This window comes from Agelaius phoeniceus, chromosome 1 (assembly GCF_051311805.1).
Source record: "Agelaius phoeniceus isolate bAgePho1 chromosome 1, bAgePho1.hap1, whole genome shotgun sequence".
Classification (NCBI taxonomy): Eukaryota; Metazoa; Chordata; class Aves; order Passeriformes; family Icteridae; genus Agelaius; species Agelaius phoeniceus.
This window is the reverse complement of record NC_135265.1, coordinates 22,919,193-22,936,827: the sequence shown is the minus strand read 5'-3', so window position 1 is coordinate 22,936,827 and position 17,635 is coordinate 22,919,193. Positions and strand designations below refer to the sequence as shown.

Here is a 17,635-nt window from a genome sequence, read left to right as displayed (position 1 = left end):
ATCTTCATTTAGTAATACAGCCAACTGGTAAACTTCTCTTCAACAGGAAAGTAATATATTCCTGAACAGCCAATTAATCCACAGGGACCTGATTGCTTAATTATTCAGTATGTATGTCCCAACTTCATTTGAAGCTGTAAATCTCAAATGTAAAACAAGAGACTAAAGCAATATTAACATCTATATAAAGATAATTTCTCTGCAAGTTTCTCATAAAAATTCTGGACTATTACAAAAGAATGAGTCATCTACATTTCAGGCAAGTCATGGTAGTGCATTGTGTGACGTAGTCTTTGAAAGAATTTATGTGCCTCTTATTAACTGGACCTAATTATTTTCTCAGAATCTTAGAGCTCCTGAGCTGATTTCTGCACACCCTTCTTGTTCCCAGTTATGAGGCACACATTGGATTTGGGTCATCTGAATATAGCCTACATCTTCAAACAAAAAATGAGATTTAGTGCAAAACTCTTTTTAGGAGAATGGCATATTCAAGAATCCATACAAGAATACAAGAATTAACATTAAATTCTGCACATAGATACTGTTAATGTGATTTCCTAAGAATTAAATAAAGTTGATAGTATTCTGGACTAATTACCTACAGATTTTAAGTCTCTTTGAGGTAAAGACAACCACAGAAAGAAAAAATGTTTTCTTGCTCAGCAAATCCAAGTAAGAAAAAAAAGCACAGGAGAAATAAATGTTAGAACCCAAATGGGGAAGAATACCAAGCTTATAAAAGCAAAGAAGAAGCCACTAGTGTCTGGAATACAACTCTAAATACTTACAACCATAGGTACTGCAGAGCTTTCAGATAGTAAGGTGGCAATCACCAAGAGGTCATTCCGTAGCTGATGATCGCAGTGCCGGAAGCCACAGGCGAGCTCTACAAATGCTTCTTTCAAAGCACTTCAAAGAAAAAGAAATGCATTTTACCTTTTCCTTTGATATTCTAATGCTGGATAGCTCTACATATATGAATCCTCATTCAGCATCATACTTTTCAAAGCCTTAGGGTTTAACTACAAGAGAAATCGCTTAAAACTTTATTATGAGTGGATTCCTTTGGGTACCACTAGACATCCCATTTATTCGTAGATGCAAGATGCATATAGTAAAAATTGCATCTTCCACTGTTTGTGTTATAACCAATTAATATAAAGACACAGTATTTACTAAATGTGGAACTGGACATTGCTGAATGACTATTGAGAAGGAATAGTCTAATCTTAAATAGTTAAAACAGTCTAACTCACTAAGGAAGAACCTGTTATTTACTCCAGCAGAGGATCTAGAAATAAACCTTGTATATCATGGCATAGAAATTCCTTGTAATTTTGTAACATCAGCACTTCAACAGTGAAGGAATACTGGCCTGTTATGCCTAATGTGGGAGCTTCAAAATGATGCACTTAACCTTCTATTGTACAAAGCAATAGATAGAGCTATTCCTCCTGCACTATGCAGAAGAGCACCTTGTTCTTGCCCTGTAACAGCAACTACTATCTTAATACTGAAATCTTAATGAGGATGTCATCAGAGATCCATTTGCATTTCTCTCAGTTAACTTCAAACAAAATGCTACACAACAGAATGATCCAGATGTCTCCACAATGACAAAATTAATTCATTAAATGCTCCCTGTACTTACTGTACACATTCCAAGCTTCTGAGCTGAATAACAGCTGCTTCTTTTGAGGCTTTTTCTAGCAGGTTCCATAGGATATCTGAGGATCGGAACAGCAGCTGTCCCGAGGGATCAGCACCATTTAGACACAAACAAAGCCTTCTGGCTGCTTGGACGTTCACCATTTGTTCACAACTTTCTCCTGAAATTATGTAAATCAGACTAATTAATTCTCTATAGGTCAGTAATTGTTTCAGGCATGGTCAGAGAACAAATGACTTAAGATCAATGGTAATAAGATTATTGAAAGAACAGTTTGTACTAACCAGAGGTGGAAAGATGCTGGAGAGCTTTAAGTACCCACAACTTCTCAGTAAGTTGATTTTCAACTAATGTTAGTGACAAAACAAGAATTTCTGCTAATCCTCCTGTTTCAGCCATCCGGATTTTATAGTTTGGACTTGTTGGCTGGTAACCTGTACATACAGTAGCTTTAATTAAAATGCAGTAAATTGCAGTAAAATTAAATGCAGTAAAACCCCAGAATTTTGATTACTTCATAAACTGTTCATAGTTTTTAAGAAAGGATTGTAAATCAAGTATCATATTTCAAGCAGTTAAGAAAACCAATCCAATACACAAGAGCTGCTTTTCTTTTATCTGAATAGTGCCTATAAAACATCCAACTGACTCACCCTCAAGCAGACTTCAATGCTATAGAAACAAATTACTTGCTTAGAATTTAGACAATGAAAGCAAAAGCAAGACTATAGAAGTGGAAAACTTTCTTCAGTCATCAGTAACCTAGTTCTCTTCAGTAGCCTGTTGACTAGAGAATTATTGCATTCTATCATCATATTACTTAAAATAGGTGAATCCAAACGTTGATTTACAAGCTTGACTTTCTAATGTGTCTGTGCTTTTACTTTTGTCCATGCATATGAAATCTGTATTTCATTACTAAATTATGGGGAAGGTGAAGCACTGAGAAAATAAATTCATATTTATGCTTATATTATGATATCTCATGAGAGCAAAGTTTATTTTAAACAGCTTAAATATATATATGTGTATATATACACACTATATATATATATATATCAAATTTCATAAAGTACCAGATTGATAAATACAGATATTGCACATGGTGAAATGAGGTTTAACTGAGCACACACTCTGATAGGCTTAAAGTTGATATTACTTTACAGATAAGAGAACTCTGCAGGGTCAGACTTTGGCAAGATGTACATATATGCTTAGAGATGAAATATTTGACTTAAAAAATCAGACTGAAACACATTCTTCATTTCAAGATAACATATCCTATTTTCTAAATTGGATGAAGAAAAACAAAATTGCTCAATAACATTCATTTATCCTGATGGAATTATTTACAGATACAGAACTAAATGCACACATAGCTATGTGCAGGGTTTGAGTCTTGTTTGTAAGGTAAAAACAGATTTGGATGCTTTCCTATTTTTAGAATTTTGAAAGGGTTGTAGTAGCAGCAGCTTCTTTAGGCCTCCTAAAATAGATGAAAACTTATAAAAGGGCACAGGGTTAGTACCCCACTGCAGGAACACAGCAGGGGAGCACAGTGATATCAAGCATGCTCCTTGACCTGCCCTCCTGAGCCACACTGCGCCAATATTCACTTGAGGTTGGCTGCCAATAAAGACAGTGCAGTCTCAGAGCATGGGATGCTGTGCCCCTCTGGGAGGGATCCATGACTGACTTCACCTGACCACAGCCTCTGGCACTATCCTAAGAGTCAAAGGAATTATATAATAGTGGATTCTGATCATGCCTGAGTTCATGCATAGCCTCTTTCTGCAGAGATAAGTCACACCATTTATTCAAACCTATGCTCAAAGGTGTCCATATAATATGAACTCAATCAAATTTAAACGGATTCAGATCTATCCCTCACAACACAAGTGAGAGCAGAGCTGCTTCTCTCCAGGCTACATATGAAATCCTGAAAACCACATTTCCCTCCTTATCTATTCTGATCCTAACTGCTTTTTTTTTCCCCCTCCATTACCCACATTTCAGAGATCTTGTATCACTTCACATTTTCTGGATGCTATTTAATGATAATTTTGTAAGTGTAATAATTAATTCCTTGTACATTGATGAACTTATTTCAGATTTAGAATACGCACCTCTATAAAAACATGTTAATTATATATTTGCCAATGTTATATATTTAATATATGAGATACAGTAACCATAGTTATAAAGAAAAATTAATCAATAGCTAATTTAAAGAGGCATTTCAAAGTAGTTGGGATCATTAAAAAATAAAAATACCCTGCTTTACCTGAAAGTAGTTTTCCTGGTAGCTCCATATTAAAAAAATTAACAACACTCTTACAGATTTGTATTCTAACCTGAGAGCTTTGCACGCTCATCAAGTAACCTGTCAGAAAGAGAAATAAATGTAATTAACAGACTTTATAATTTTTTAGAAAGTACTCTTAACACAGTATTCTTCTTTTTACAGAACTTAGTATTACCTACAAATTTGTAATTTCATGCAAAGTTTCATTATAAAATATTCAAGAGGCAGAGACTCCCACACTGGAGAGGACAAAGGCATCTTAGAGGAGTAGCCTAAGTTTAATCAAAAGTTACCTTCTCTGCTTTATGGCTACAAACACTTAGAAGGCACTGGATAGTATTCCAGAAGTTGGGGAATTCTGAGGAAAGCTACTAAGCTACTACACTAAGCTGTTGTCATCACTACCATGCCATTAGAAACTCTTCTAAGCAGATATGATATGAAATAAAGGGAGCATAGAAGCCGGAAGGATACATATTCCTGGCATCCCAGGTTTCAGTGTTTACAGTGACACCCCCATTTCTCAGATCAAAATGAAATGGAACAGGCTAGATACACGTCTACTTCTTCATGTGCACTGATAACATTTTCTCATGTAGCTTTTGATTCTGCAAGCCAATCTTCAGGTTAGCTGCAGAGCAAAGTAAAAACTGCTTCGAATATGAAAAAATACAGAGGATTGAATGAATAATTTAAAGAAATTACCTACATTTACTAAGGAGTAACAATAAATTAAAATCATTCTAATAATACAGTTGATTTTATTGTGGCATAATAATAATTTTATTGTGGCATATCAGGTTACACTCACCCAGTTGTGTAATGGATTGTGAAACTTCAACGGAATAGTTTGCTTCATCAGATGATTTCCTTTTTAGAAATGGTAACCTGCAAAATGAAATTTAAAAATATTACAACAATGTAATAGTTAATGAAGCCACCAGAAAAGTTCAGTAGCTCTTCTCTTCTTCCTTGACAATTTTTTCAGATAAAGACACATTTTCTAGGATGAATGCACTCTTTGCAATGCTGATTCTACTCTGAAAGCTTAATAATCAATAATCTGCAATTACATGTTGGCAATCAGTGGTAAATGTTCATAGATAATATTTTAATAATTCAAATATGATGCAACAAGACATGCTGAACAAACAAATGTCATTTAAATGTGGAAGACTAAATCCTACAACCTAGGCACTATCAGGCTATTACAGAACTAGGCTATGTGCAGAGGTGGAAAAAAGGGACCTTATCTATGGGCAAGACCTCTTGAAATGGATAAAAGTAAACCAAATAAACTGACTCCAAATAGCACAATAACAAATTTATTTTTAAAAACAGGATATTAATAAATACTCAATAACATATTCAAAATACTCAGATAGACATAAACATTTAAGTGCTAAAAACTGTCTAACAGTAAACATTACAATATTATGCTAAGGTCTCTGCAGTACATACTGTGGAAGCAGCTTTCCAGTAAGTTTACCTCTGTAAACACTGCCAGAGGAAAAGAAAGTAAAGAACAAACAATGGAATAACTGCTGGGAGAGGCAGGGGAGGGAGAAACAAGACATTGAAAAAAAGAAAGTGGGAAGAAGACAGGTAAACAGAAGCAGTTACAAAAGAGTGGAATATTTTACTATTTTACTGGAGAAATTAATGCATCTGAAACTGAATCCTAAAAAAAAAAAAATCCCCTAACTCTGGTTAAAGACTTCTCTGTCATACGAAGTAGTAGTGAATTGTGGTGGAATTTCCATATTACAGAAATTAAAGCAAAACCCAAGGGTGCAATTTTCTAAAATATATTCATTGCAGAAACCATAATTAGTGCTGAACTGCTCTAAAAGAGGAAAAGTCTCACAGATACATTTTACCGACTTTATACACTCATTCTCAGTTTTGTCATGCTTCTAGCAAACACCAAAGAAAATTAAACTCCATGATGTACCTCCTCACTCCCCACTGTGTAGCAGCAAAGAAAAACAGTACATCTCAGGGTGCTTAGGGAACTAAAAGATTCAGCTGAGAAATTCTGTGTTTAATAAACCTAACAGCTGAGAGGAAGCTATGTAAAAATTTATCTGAATATCTCTTTTACTAGTTTTCTATCTGGTGGGGTTTTTTTTTCCCTTATTCTCCTGATATGAAATTAAATACAGGAGTAACTGTAGCTACTAGCATACCATAAATAACTTACTGAATTATTGAGGAGGAGAAAACTACCGATGAGTGCAGATAACACCTAAATTCTATTCTACAGATTACTTAAAATATAGTATTGTTATAAACAAAAAAATCTGCCAATTTTTTTTTTGTGAGAAAAAGGCTACAAAAACTAGAAGGATATCCAATAGCACTAGGACTGGCTAGTAACACCTAAACTTGTAATGAGTGATGTGAAAGTAAAAGGTACCTTGTTGTTCTACTATTAGATTTTTAAAGTCTATACTTCTTTGCTGTATTCTCATAGCTGCAGATCTTCACTAACTCTTCTTGCTGCATGCTGTTCTCTCTCAGTTTAGGGCTCCTCGAAGGCTCTCCCTGACTGGCTAACCTGCCCCTTTTTATCTCAGTCATCTTCATTGGTCACAGCTGCAGCTCAATTAAGGACATCGCAGCTGCAGCTCATCAAGGGTAACAGACTTCCGGGGCAAAGCCTCTATACACATATTCAAATACATTTCTTCTACTATATTTCCCCCTTTTCTTTTACACAAGTTAACAGTTGTACAGATTTTCAAGTACAATACATACATTTCTCTATGACTCACAGGTTATGTTCAACACTCACATTTCTCTATGACTCACAGGCCATGTTCAACACACATAGCTCCTTGCTCAAAGGCCATACTCTTTTACAGCTCTCTGACTTAAAGGCTATGTTCTGTCACAGCTCTTGGCTGCCACAGCTTTCAGCTGTCTCATCTTTTGCTAGCTACTACCACAGCTCTTGGCTGTTCTGTTGCAGATCTTGGCTGCCACAGCTCTCGGCTGTTTCATGTTGTTGCAGCTCTTGGCTGTCTTGTCTTCTGCTAACTATCACGTCAGGGTCACCACTTGTTGTTCTTCTATTAGATTTTTAAAGTCTATACTTCTTTGCTGAATACTCATGGCTGCAGATCTTCACTGACTCTCCTTGCTGCATGCTGTTCTCTCTCAGTTTAGGGCTCCTCGAAGGCTCTCCCTGACTAGCTTACCTGCCCCCTTTTATCTTGGTCATCTTCATTGGTTACAGCTGCAGCTCAATTAAGGACATTGCAGCTGCAGCCCATCAAGGGCAACTGGGACTTCTGGGGCAAAGCCTCTATACACATATTCAAATACATTTCTTCTACTATAGTACCTTATTGTTGTCTTGTTGCATGTGTGAGAGTGAGTCACAAACAAAACCAGGCTACTCTTCCCTGGGCAGGTGGCCAAAGAAGTGTGTGTGACCTGCAAACCAGACTAATGTTCCCCAGACATGTGAGGCGGCCATAGCTGTAAGAGAGTGAGTGACACACAGGCAGCCTCACAGGTGAATGAGCATCGGAGGCAACCAGAGTTGGCCCTTCCAAGAGGCCCAGAGATACTGAGCCCTAGAGGCCAGCCCCAAGGTGAGGGGGGCCTACAGGCACCCGTGATTTTCTAGCAATAAAGATCCACTTTGTGACGTGAGAGTGTGGAGGAATGTGTGAAAGTGAAGGAGAAATAAAAGTGGGTGAATGTAGACGAATTAAAGTATAAGTAATGTAGATTGTGCATTATGAGTTTTACCACATCTCGTTGGAAGGAAGTGTATTGTGTTGAAAAATAGTGTGAGAAAAAAATTTGTTTTAAGTGTAAGGGGTTGAAAGGAAAGTAGTATTTAAGTTGTTAGTGAAAGTAAGAAACAGAGGCAAGAGATGAATAGATAAGATCTTGAAAATAGAACAGAAAACCAGTAAGTTTAATACACAGAAAAATAGGAGAAAAAAGCACTTTAAGAGTTAAGTTAGCGAACAGAAATACAACTCCCTGCAAGATACAGAGTATGTAGGAGTTGATGAGAGAAACATGCAGCTATGGAAAAAGAGAAATTAACCAATTATACATTAACCAAAGAAACTGAGTTTTGATAGAATCATAAAATAGCAGACCATTAATGCCTATATTTGAAAGCCCGTTTCAGGTACTCCTCATCACTAATTCGACTGTGAAGACCAAAAGAAAAGGGTTGGACCCACATCACTCTCACCCCCTGGCATTGGACCAGGATTCAACATCAGTTTTTCCCTCTGGCATTGGACCGGACTACACATCAGTTAGTCCCTCTGGCATTCTGGCATTGGACCAGACTCCACCCCACTCTCCCTCTGGCATTGGGCCTCTGGCATTGGACCAGACTCCACCCCACTCTCTCTCTGGCATTAGACCAGACTCCATCAGTTTTTCCCTCTGGCATTGGGCCAGAGTCTACACCACTCTCACCCCCAGGTACAGGACCAGATCAGACATCAGCTTCTCCCTCTGGCATTGGACCGGATTCCACATCACTCTCACCTCCGGGCACTGGACAGGATTCAACCACATCACAAGTTAATTCACCCAAGTATACTGTGATAAAAGGATCAAAAGATTTAAAGCTGACTCTCAGAAAGAAGAGTCAAAAAGACTGAACTGTATAGGAAAATAATTGGTATCAGAGCCCTAACATAGCTTAAAATGTTTCAGGACAGTTCTGTGTAAAATGAGTTTGTAAAAAGTTTAAGACTGTAAATAAGTAATTCTAGTTAAGTTCCCCCAAATTGGTTCTAAAGACTCCAGGTTAATCCTCTACGGAGCACTCCCCTAAGAGAGACTAAAATTGGTAGGGAACAGACCAAGAGAGGTTTAACCAGAGGAGCAGGTAGAAGAGACTCTAGAGAGCTTGGAAGCTTCTCAGTAAAAATCCCCAAGAGGCAAGGCCGGGTGGGCAGGCTGTGCAAGATGGCCCATACCGGACTCTTGGGAAGGGTAGCAATGATGGCTTTCATTGCTGGTGGTGCTCTGGGAGCCCAGGAGAGCAGTGCAGTGAGTGCTACCAACCCCTCTAGGAGGAGGAAGAAGTGAGCTCCTTGTCTAGAGTCCACATCAATTCTAACCCTAATCGTGTTAACCTCTCCCAATTGGTCCTTTATCAGAAAAATAAGAGAGTGTATTAGATAGCCCAGAATACTGCCACTTTTAGGCAGCCACTCCTGGGAGAGTGCCCTATAGGAGAAGCCTGGTTGTGCTTTGAATGTAATGCTGCTAAAGCAAGCTCAGTAGATCTAGTCAAAAGAAAAGAAATGGTAAAAACAGTAAGAAAGATGGTTTGTAAGAAGTATTTAGCAGTAAAGAATTCAGCTCCCCAGTAGATCCCAAGAGATTCAAATAAATTAGTCTGTTGAGAAAAAAGAAAGAGACAAGTGTACCCACCGTGAAGTATACGAATGTTATGAGTATACTGCAAAAGAGATAAACCCCTTTTAGAAAATGAAAGAACTGTGTAAATATTGAGAATGCCCAACTGAAAAAAACACATTTCAAGAGAGCCCTAAAAACCTAGTTTTGGTCTCTGGTACTACGGCATACACTAAATTGTCAGGGGACTGGTCTGGCAGCTGCACCGCTAGAATGATAAAACCAGCTTTCCTCTTATTACCCAAAGAAACTAGATCAAGTTTAGGAGTTCCTATATACAAAGATTTAAGAGAAACCAAACAGAAGAGGCAAAGTGCAATAGAAATTGAGAAAATCCAAAGTTGTAAAAGCCAAGTTCAGACTCCAATATCTATGTTAAACAGAATCATCAGGCTCCAAGCAGTATTAGAGATAAAGAGTGCAATTATTAAAAACATTTCAAATGAAATTAAAAAATTAGCATGTGTAAATAACCAAGAACAAACTCCTACACTTGATTCCAGTTGGTGAAATAACCTACAGATTTTCAAAAAAAGATGTATGAGAAAAAGTAGGTTTGCTCACTGTGTGTATACTTGGAAGATTGCTCTTTTTACTATGCTTATTTTCCTGTTTTATTAAAATAGTAGGATTGGCCATGCAGACCAACCTAAAGATCTCAAAAAATTCTACCTGAAGAAACCAAGAAAGGTAACAAAGTTAAGTAACCATGATTACCAGAGTGCTCAAGAAATTTATAATCAATACAAAAAAATTAAATATGAAGCTCATGAGTCAAAAATTACAAGTTGATGCCAGCTTAAATTTAAGCTCGATCAAAGAAAAAGAAGGGGGACTGTTATAAACAAAAAATCTGCCAATTTTTTTGTGAGAAAAAGGTTACAAAAACTAGTCAGACCACTGTTGCTGCTAAAGCACTACCTGTTTGTTATGACAATTACAAGTCACTGTCGTTAATGGTTTTTTTGTATCAGTAAAGGCCCTGGCTAGGGCTAAGTTAATGGCTCTTCTCCGAGTCAGTGAAAAGACAAGACTTGGGAGATGGGGGGGTATGCAAAATAACCTCAGGACCTGCATGCCATGAGAAGCTGCTACTCCAAACTTACTGAAAAGACCCCCAAACCAACGAGCCAATATAGAGTTGAGAAATTGGAGTGATGTCTGGACGTGAGGAGCGGAGTGCTGAGCCTGCAGAGATGCTGGGGGCCTTCGTTACCCCTCACCCTGACCGCGAAAATCCTCTCGGACCGGCACAGGGAGAGACTGAAGCTATAAAGATCAACATCAAAGTCATGCCCAAAAAGCCCCACCGAGGACTGGACCTCCAGCTCTGCCCCCAGTGGACAAAGCTGCAAATATATTTTCCTCCTGCGAGTCACCCTGGGAGACACGACGGAAACTGTAGACCCGTCGAGCTTCCCAACCTTGAGCTGATCACCTTTAATAAAGGCATTAAAAGGAGAAAAAGTCTCCTGCCCTGTTCATTTCAGTATGACAACAAAGATGTCCAGAAATTCATGCAATACATTTTAAAAGTAAATATAAATCCTAAACCCTGTTGACGTTCATTCTCTCCTGTAATATGGCTTGTCATTTTACAATGCTTACCTTCAGGTATTAGAGTGTCTTTGTGTCCCCCTAAGTTTTTAAACTCACTTAAGAGCTTGTCTGAAACAGCAAAACACACTGCAGTATCACTCAGCTGCTGAATCCTTTGAGGCCATCAGTCCCAGATTGACTGGGGCAATAAGAGACCTTGGGGAACCTCACTTCCAAGCAAGCTGGGGCCCAGTGCAACACAGTTCTGAATTATGTAGCATCTAACTGCACAGATGCCGAACTGTTAAAATAGATTCCTCATCCATGTCACCAGAAACTGCACATAAGTAAAAGACAACTGATGAAAAGCAAGGATGGATACCTTGCAGTTACAGGTGCTTTGTAGATAAATGCTGTATGGATATGCCAGTTTCCTTAGAAAATGTATAAACCTGTTAATAAGCAGTATTTAAATCTCTAAAAGAGGGGCTTAGGTACTTACCCAAACAATTTAATAAGTTCACATAAAGGTTCAGTGAAAGCCTCTTGTTCATGCAATTTTTCTGCACACAGGTTAAGAATTTCAGTAATTTGTGCAACATCCTTAAGGGGCTTTTAATGTGAAATTAAGGAAATCAGATAATCTGTACCACTATGAATCAGCAGAAAAAGCTGAAAACTGTGCTCATCACTCTTCAAAGACATAGCCAAGAAAAAAGAAGGCCAATATTTACAAAGTTAGGAGTTTTAAAAGAAGTATGTGAGTCAATACTTAGGCTTTTCAAAGCAGCCTTACTTTTACATAAGTACAACTTTTGCAAATCTGATTTAGGTGTCGTTTCAGATGAACTTACTGGAAGCTCAGCACTAAATTCCAAAAAATGAAGGATGAAAAGCTTTTACATCACAATGTCAGATTTACCTATCTAAATTTTGAGACGGCCTTGTGATATTTAAATTGTTTTCTCCTCTAGTCCCAAGTGACTAACTGAAATTTGAAAATCTGGACCCAAATACATATGGAGATTATTTAAGGGTAGAGGCACAAAATCAAAGCTGAATTGATACTAAAAAGTTAATACCAATCTACTGACTCACAGAAACTGCCTTGAAGTACAGAACTCAGTTGTAATGTGATGCCTTAAATCACTGTGCAGTTATCTGAACTGTATGAAATTAATAACATTTTTCCACATACCAACACCCTCCTTAGTACTTCTCATTATTGGAACCTTTCAGTTTGTACTGTAAATATGAAAAAAGGTTTCAGATAAATTAGTCTGATTTCATCTTTCTTTAAAATGTCTCCTTTCTGGAAGTCTATTTTATTTTGCTATTTTATCTGCTGTTTTTCAAGTAGTGGCAATTTTTATGTTTTTCTATTCTGAGTTTAAAGTACACCAGTTACATTTTGGACACTTTCAGCCACTGTACAGGTGAGAACCTTCTACTGAATTTTGTGACAAATGAATCTCATATCCAAGAGTCTTGTCAACCTGCCAACCTTGGCTGTGTGCACACAAGGGGGCCAGTGATGAGAATGTATATCCCTATTCTCCACAGGGAAGCACAGTACAGCATCAAATACTTTACTGAAAAGTCAGACTATTACCATACATAAAACACCATGACTTTAGAATTCTAAAGTGGCAAAAAGGATACAAATCCATTTTCAAAATGCTTGACTACCTTCTTCAGAGCTTTCAGCTGCTCCTTTTCCAAATCTTTCTTAAATAAAAGAATGAAAAACAGGTTTTAATTGCAGTTTGCCCAAGAGCCTTAAATGATTATGTTTATGCCCTTTTAAGTTTAAATGAAAGTGGAAACCAGATTTGAAAGTTTACAAGACGCAACAAAATTCTCAAAGTGCTTTGAAACAGGATTAACTCCACGATGAATCCTCATTTCTAAGTATGAAGTCTGTTCTCTTGTAACTGAAGAGGCTTTCAAAAACTCCTGTTCAAACGTGTTGACTCTTTCTCTTAAATTCTTTGTGATTCTTTGTAAAGCAGCTAAGAAAACCAAACCTATGTTATACACAACACAAATGTGTAAGCATGTAGATCTAGGTGGCTTAGAGTGCTCTGCACCTCTAGGAACAGCCTTCAAATTCAAAGCTGAAAACAGCTGAAGTGAGGATATGTCAGACTGTGTCAGTGATGTGCAGCTTTTATTTCAGCTCTCCTGAGCACCTGCAACTTGAGGCAGGCCAGAATCCTACAGGCATTTTATTATATCTACATATCATATCTACAGAAGCAGTAAACAATAACATCTGGCAGTTTTCCTTCAGTCAGTAAGTTTATTATTTCAGCTCTGTATTAAAAAAGGGGAAGAGGGGAAGATATAACTACTTCTCTGAGGGGCATTAATCTAAAATGTGCTAGTTTAATCAGGTCCTTTTTTAAAAGCATAAATTATCCATATTTTGATCAAAATTATTTGATGGCTTAGTGAATTTAATCTGCCAAATCATCTTGTGGAGACTAAAAATCATCTGTGAAAGCCCATGTTTCTCCTGTGTGTGCAGGTAGTTGTATTTATTCTTCAACATTGACCTTTGTATATTTCACCTGCATTTAAAATCATCTCCCTGGAGAACTGTTAGCAGTTAACTTGGAAAATTACATTAATTCATGGCATACTTTCAGTAAGGTTCTATGTACACCTGTTTCCCAGCTGTAGGTTTCAGTACTCTAAAATTCTCAAATATGCTAGAAATTCTGCATGTCTGGTTTTTGAATGCTCATGCCTTTGTCTTTTTTTAAGTTCCTGTGTGATCTTCTCTTTCCCTATGTATTTTTTAAATATAAATCCATAACTGACAAAATTTTTAAAAACAACAATTATCATCTTTAGAAGCATTCAAATACCAGAAGATATACCCATCTTTCTGCTCTGTATCTCCAGCCACCTATGTTGGGTATAATAAACCCATCTGAGTTTATTCAGGTTGGGTGCTAAAGTAACTATATAAAAAATTTGTCAAAACCCTATAACCACCTGTGTAACAGAGACAGCGAGGTACCAGGGTTACTTACTGAGCCCGAATCTCCGAGTAGTGCGATGAGGTGATCCAAATCCACTGACCTCGACTGTGTATCCTGAAAAAGCAACACTTTGAACCTTTTTTCTTTTAAACTGATTTTTAAATTTTGTTTTTAAGGCGTTTAAAATGTGAAATAGCCGTGTTAAACCAACATGAATTTACTCAGGGATGGGTAAATTCAAGCACACATCGGGGTTTGTTCTCAGCGTGAGAAAGGCGGCAGGGAAGGGCAGGGCAGGGCAGAGGGCAGGGCAGAGGGCAGGGCACGGCACACGGCAGGGCAGGTACAGGGCAGGGCACAGGGCAGGGTGCGGCACAGGGCAGGGCCGGGCCGGGCCGGGCAAGCGCACAGGGCAGGGCAGGGCACAGGGCAGGGCCGGGCCGGGCCGGGCAGGGCAGGGCACAGGGCAGGCCCAAGGCAGGGCCGGGCAGGGCACAGGGCAGGGCAGGGCGCAGGGCGCAGGGCAGGGCGCGGCCGGGCAGGGCAGGGCACAGAGCACGGCAGGGCAGGCACAGGGTAGAGCACAGGGCAGGGCACAGGGCAGGGCACAGGGCAGGGCCGGGCCGGGCCGGGCAGGGCAGGGCACAGGGCAGGGCAGGGCGCAGGGCAGGGCAGGGCGCAGGGCAGGGCGCGGCCGGGCAGGGCAGGTCAGGCACAGGGCAGAGCATAGGGCACAGGGCAGGGCACAGGGCAGGGCCGGGCTGGGCACAGTGGTCGGGCCAGCACCGGGGCTGGAGGTGCCCCTGCCCGCGGGAGAGCTCACCTGAGCGGCGTCCGCGGCGTTCGAGCGCCTCTCCCCGCCGCTGCGAGAGGGGCCGAGGGCCGGGGAGCGGGAGGCCGCCCGTGGGCCGGGGGGCTCGGCCGCGGCCAGCGAGGCCATGGCGGCTCCGCCGCGGCGGCAGCGCGGCCCGGCCGTTGCCATGGGAGCGGCACGGTGCCGAGGCCCGGCCCGGCCCGGCCCTTCTGCCGCCTGCCGCTGCCTCAGCTCTCCTCCACCCGGCCAGAAATGGCACTTCGCGGGCTGCTGCCTGTGAACGCGGCCATTCCCCCACCCCGTCTACATGCTGGGCAGGTGGAAGGGAAGAGGCCGGTGGGTCCGTAACAAGTAATCGTTAAAAAAACCCTCCATGAGATGCCACCACGACAAACTCCAAACAGGAAAGCGCTGCCTGGGGCAGCCTGGCAGCGGGGAAAATGGCAAAAGTAACCTTTTCTGTGTACAGACTGATACAAAAAAGTAATAAAGGCCGGGACAGAAGAGTGAGGGGATGTAGGTATCTTCTACTAGCAAACAGTGAGCAGCTGTTTGAGGTCTAGTTGACAGCTGAGACTCAAAGACAACACAGCGCTCGGTGCGCTCACCGGTACTCTACTGGATGCTCACTTCAGCTGCCATTCCTGGGATCTGAACACACCTGGGGCAAGTTGCACACACGCCACGTTGGATATGCACATATCCCCAGTCTTTCAGTGCCAACCTCGGTTTTCATTGACAAATAATTAACTACAATGATTCCAAACAAATATTTGAATATGTGAATAAATTTATTAAATGCTAACATATCTGGAGATTTAAACAGCTAGTTTTTATATTAAAATATGTGATTGATAACAATCAAGAAAGACAACTTTATGGCTCCAAATATAACCAACACAGTCCTTATTTTCATTTTTCCCAGCTTGCATGCTACACACTCTTCCCATTTCATACTTGCCTTCTGCAAAAATAAGGTGCATCTCATATTTAGTACTCACACACGCTCTAGTGTTCTCTTTTCATCAAAGGGAAAATACACATATTGTGTATTTGTGTATACACAAAAATACCTGTGCACTCTCTGCATTTAGTAGAAATTCATCCTGTATGCAACTCCAAAATGATGGCAAAATTACAGCCTAGCATAGTATAGGACTCTGAATTTAGAAAATGCAATGGCCCCTTTGACATCCATGACATCCTGAGCTGTGATCACAGAACACAGGTCATACAAAGGCAGGACTGTAGCACATTTTTAAAGTGCCCTCACATGATGTGACAGTGCAGTTGCCAGCCTTGGAGCTGGTGTTTGACACTCTTCATCTGTCCATGTACACACATCTTTCCATTACTATAACCACCTTACTGGCCTTTCCATGTTCTACTTAAGTATATGTTTCTGTGAACATTCTGTATTGTATTCAGGCTTATACTGGAAGGAACAAGATTTTCTATTAAGCATCTGAGATTAAAAGTGCTGACAATGGTTGTATGTCTTAAGGCATTCAGCTGAAAAAGCTGAATTATATATATATTTTTTCTCTTGGTGCCAAGATAGGAACTGAAGTTGTATGTATTCAAAGTTTTAAAGCTTATATTAGAAAACCTGCTTACATTTATTTCTATTGTAGCCTAAGTGATTTCAAGTTTGGTTGCTCTGTGTTTTGAATGACAAATGTATAGAGAATATACCTAAATTGGGCAACTTAGTCTGTAAATTATAAGCTTAAGTCACATGGCACTTGTTGGCTCACTGTTCCAAAGATCATATTGCAAAGCTCCATTTGCTCACTGTGCACCTTCTTCAAAATGAAGCTTTTAAAATTTAGGATAAAAGCTACATTATGCAAGTTTGACTACAGGGATTCTTCTGCCCTTGGCAAATGGAAAAGAGCCATTCTCAAAATCATGCAATCAACTGTGATAATATTTACTCAAAAGTTAATAAACCCCAAATAGGCTTATACTGTATTTTTATCACATCTACTTATTCCATTGGTAATGAAAATATTCAAGACACCAAGGCCTTACTTACGAGAGTATTGAATTTTAAGTCTTACAAATGCTAAGAAATATGTTAAAAACGTAGACTTGATGTAAAGAGGATTTCTGTTTTGACTGAGGACAAACTATTTTGGTGTGAAGACACAGTTCAGCAAACTCTGTTCTTGAGGTAAAACTTAAATTTCATAAAACCACAGGACTCTGTGTGTAGAACACAGTTGCATGTTAGAAGATCAAGGTTACATATCTAGGTCTGCCATTAATCTCCTGTTGACTTTGCTGAGTGAATTATTTCCTCTAGCACTCAGTATTCGCTGTTTTACAAAATAAGTTGCATGCTTTTAAGGGACTATTATTCAGTATTTACCTTTCATGTGCTGCAATGAGGGTCTTCAGCTCCTGGTCAAGTGATGTCCTTTTCTTGGCTATATTCAACATGTAGATTCTGTCCAAAGCCATCTGCACTCTTTATCAAATATGACACTGAGGTCTTTAAAGTACATAAATCTTTCTAAGATTCTTTCTAAGTCTGTTGACTCCTCAACTTCCTTTTCATTCTCCTTTCATTTTTTTTTTGTCTGTCCTGACAGACCTTCTATGTTTGATACTTACAGAATAAAAGGAAAAGACCTTTGAAGTGGCTGGCAGTAGACTCAGCCTTAAACCCATCAAGTCAAAAGAGCTTCCAACATCTGGATTTACCTGCCTGTACTATTAAAATACAGTGCTGAGGTCACGGAGTGGTATGGAATGGAGGGGAACTTTCACACTGATCTTTATTACTGTAAGGAAACACAGTAAATCACAGGACACAGAACTTACACTCTTGTACAGTACAAGGTAAGCCTGGAGAAGGGTGTAAGTTTGGGGCCCCAGCTGCTGGCATGATATCAACATTC

The 17,635-nt window shown here is 39.5% G+C and overlaps 1 protein-coding gene across 1 annotated transcript in view; it reads right to left on the bottom strand.

The window, feature by feature from the left end:
* CFAP69 (cilia and flagella associated protein 69) overlaps positions 1-14,922 on the bottom strand; it is a 58,253-nt gene extending 43,331 nt beyond the window's left edge. Inside the window, 9 exon segments of the mRNA XM_077174720.1 lie at positions 792-912; positions 1,655-1,832; positions 1,957-2,106; positions 3,957-4,055; positions 4,789-4,865; positions 11,428-11,537; positions 12,588-12,653; positions 13,967-14,029; positions 14,739-14,922. Coding sequence (XP_077030835.1) covers positions 792-912; positions 1,655-1,832; positions 1,957-2,106; positions 3,957-4,055; positions 4,789-4,865; positions 11,428-11,537; positions 12,588-12,653; positions 13,967-14,029; positions 14,739-14,897 — 1,023 coding nt within the window. The 5' untranslated portion in view covers positions 14,898-14,922.
* Between the last annotated feature and the right edge of the window lie 2,713 nt (positions 14,923-17,635).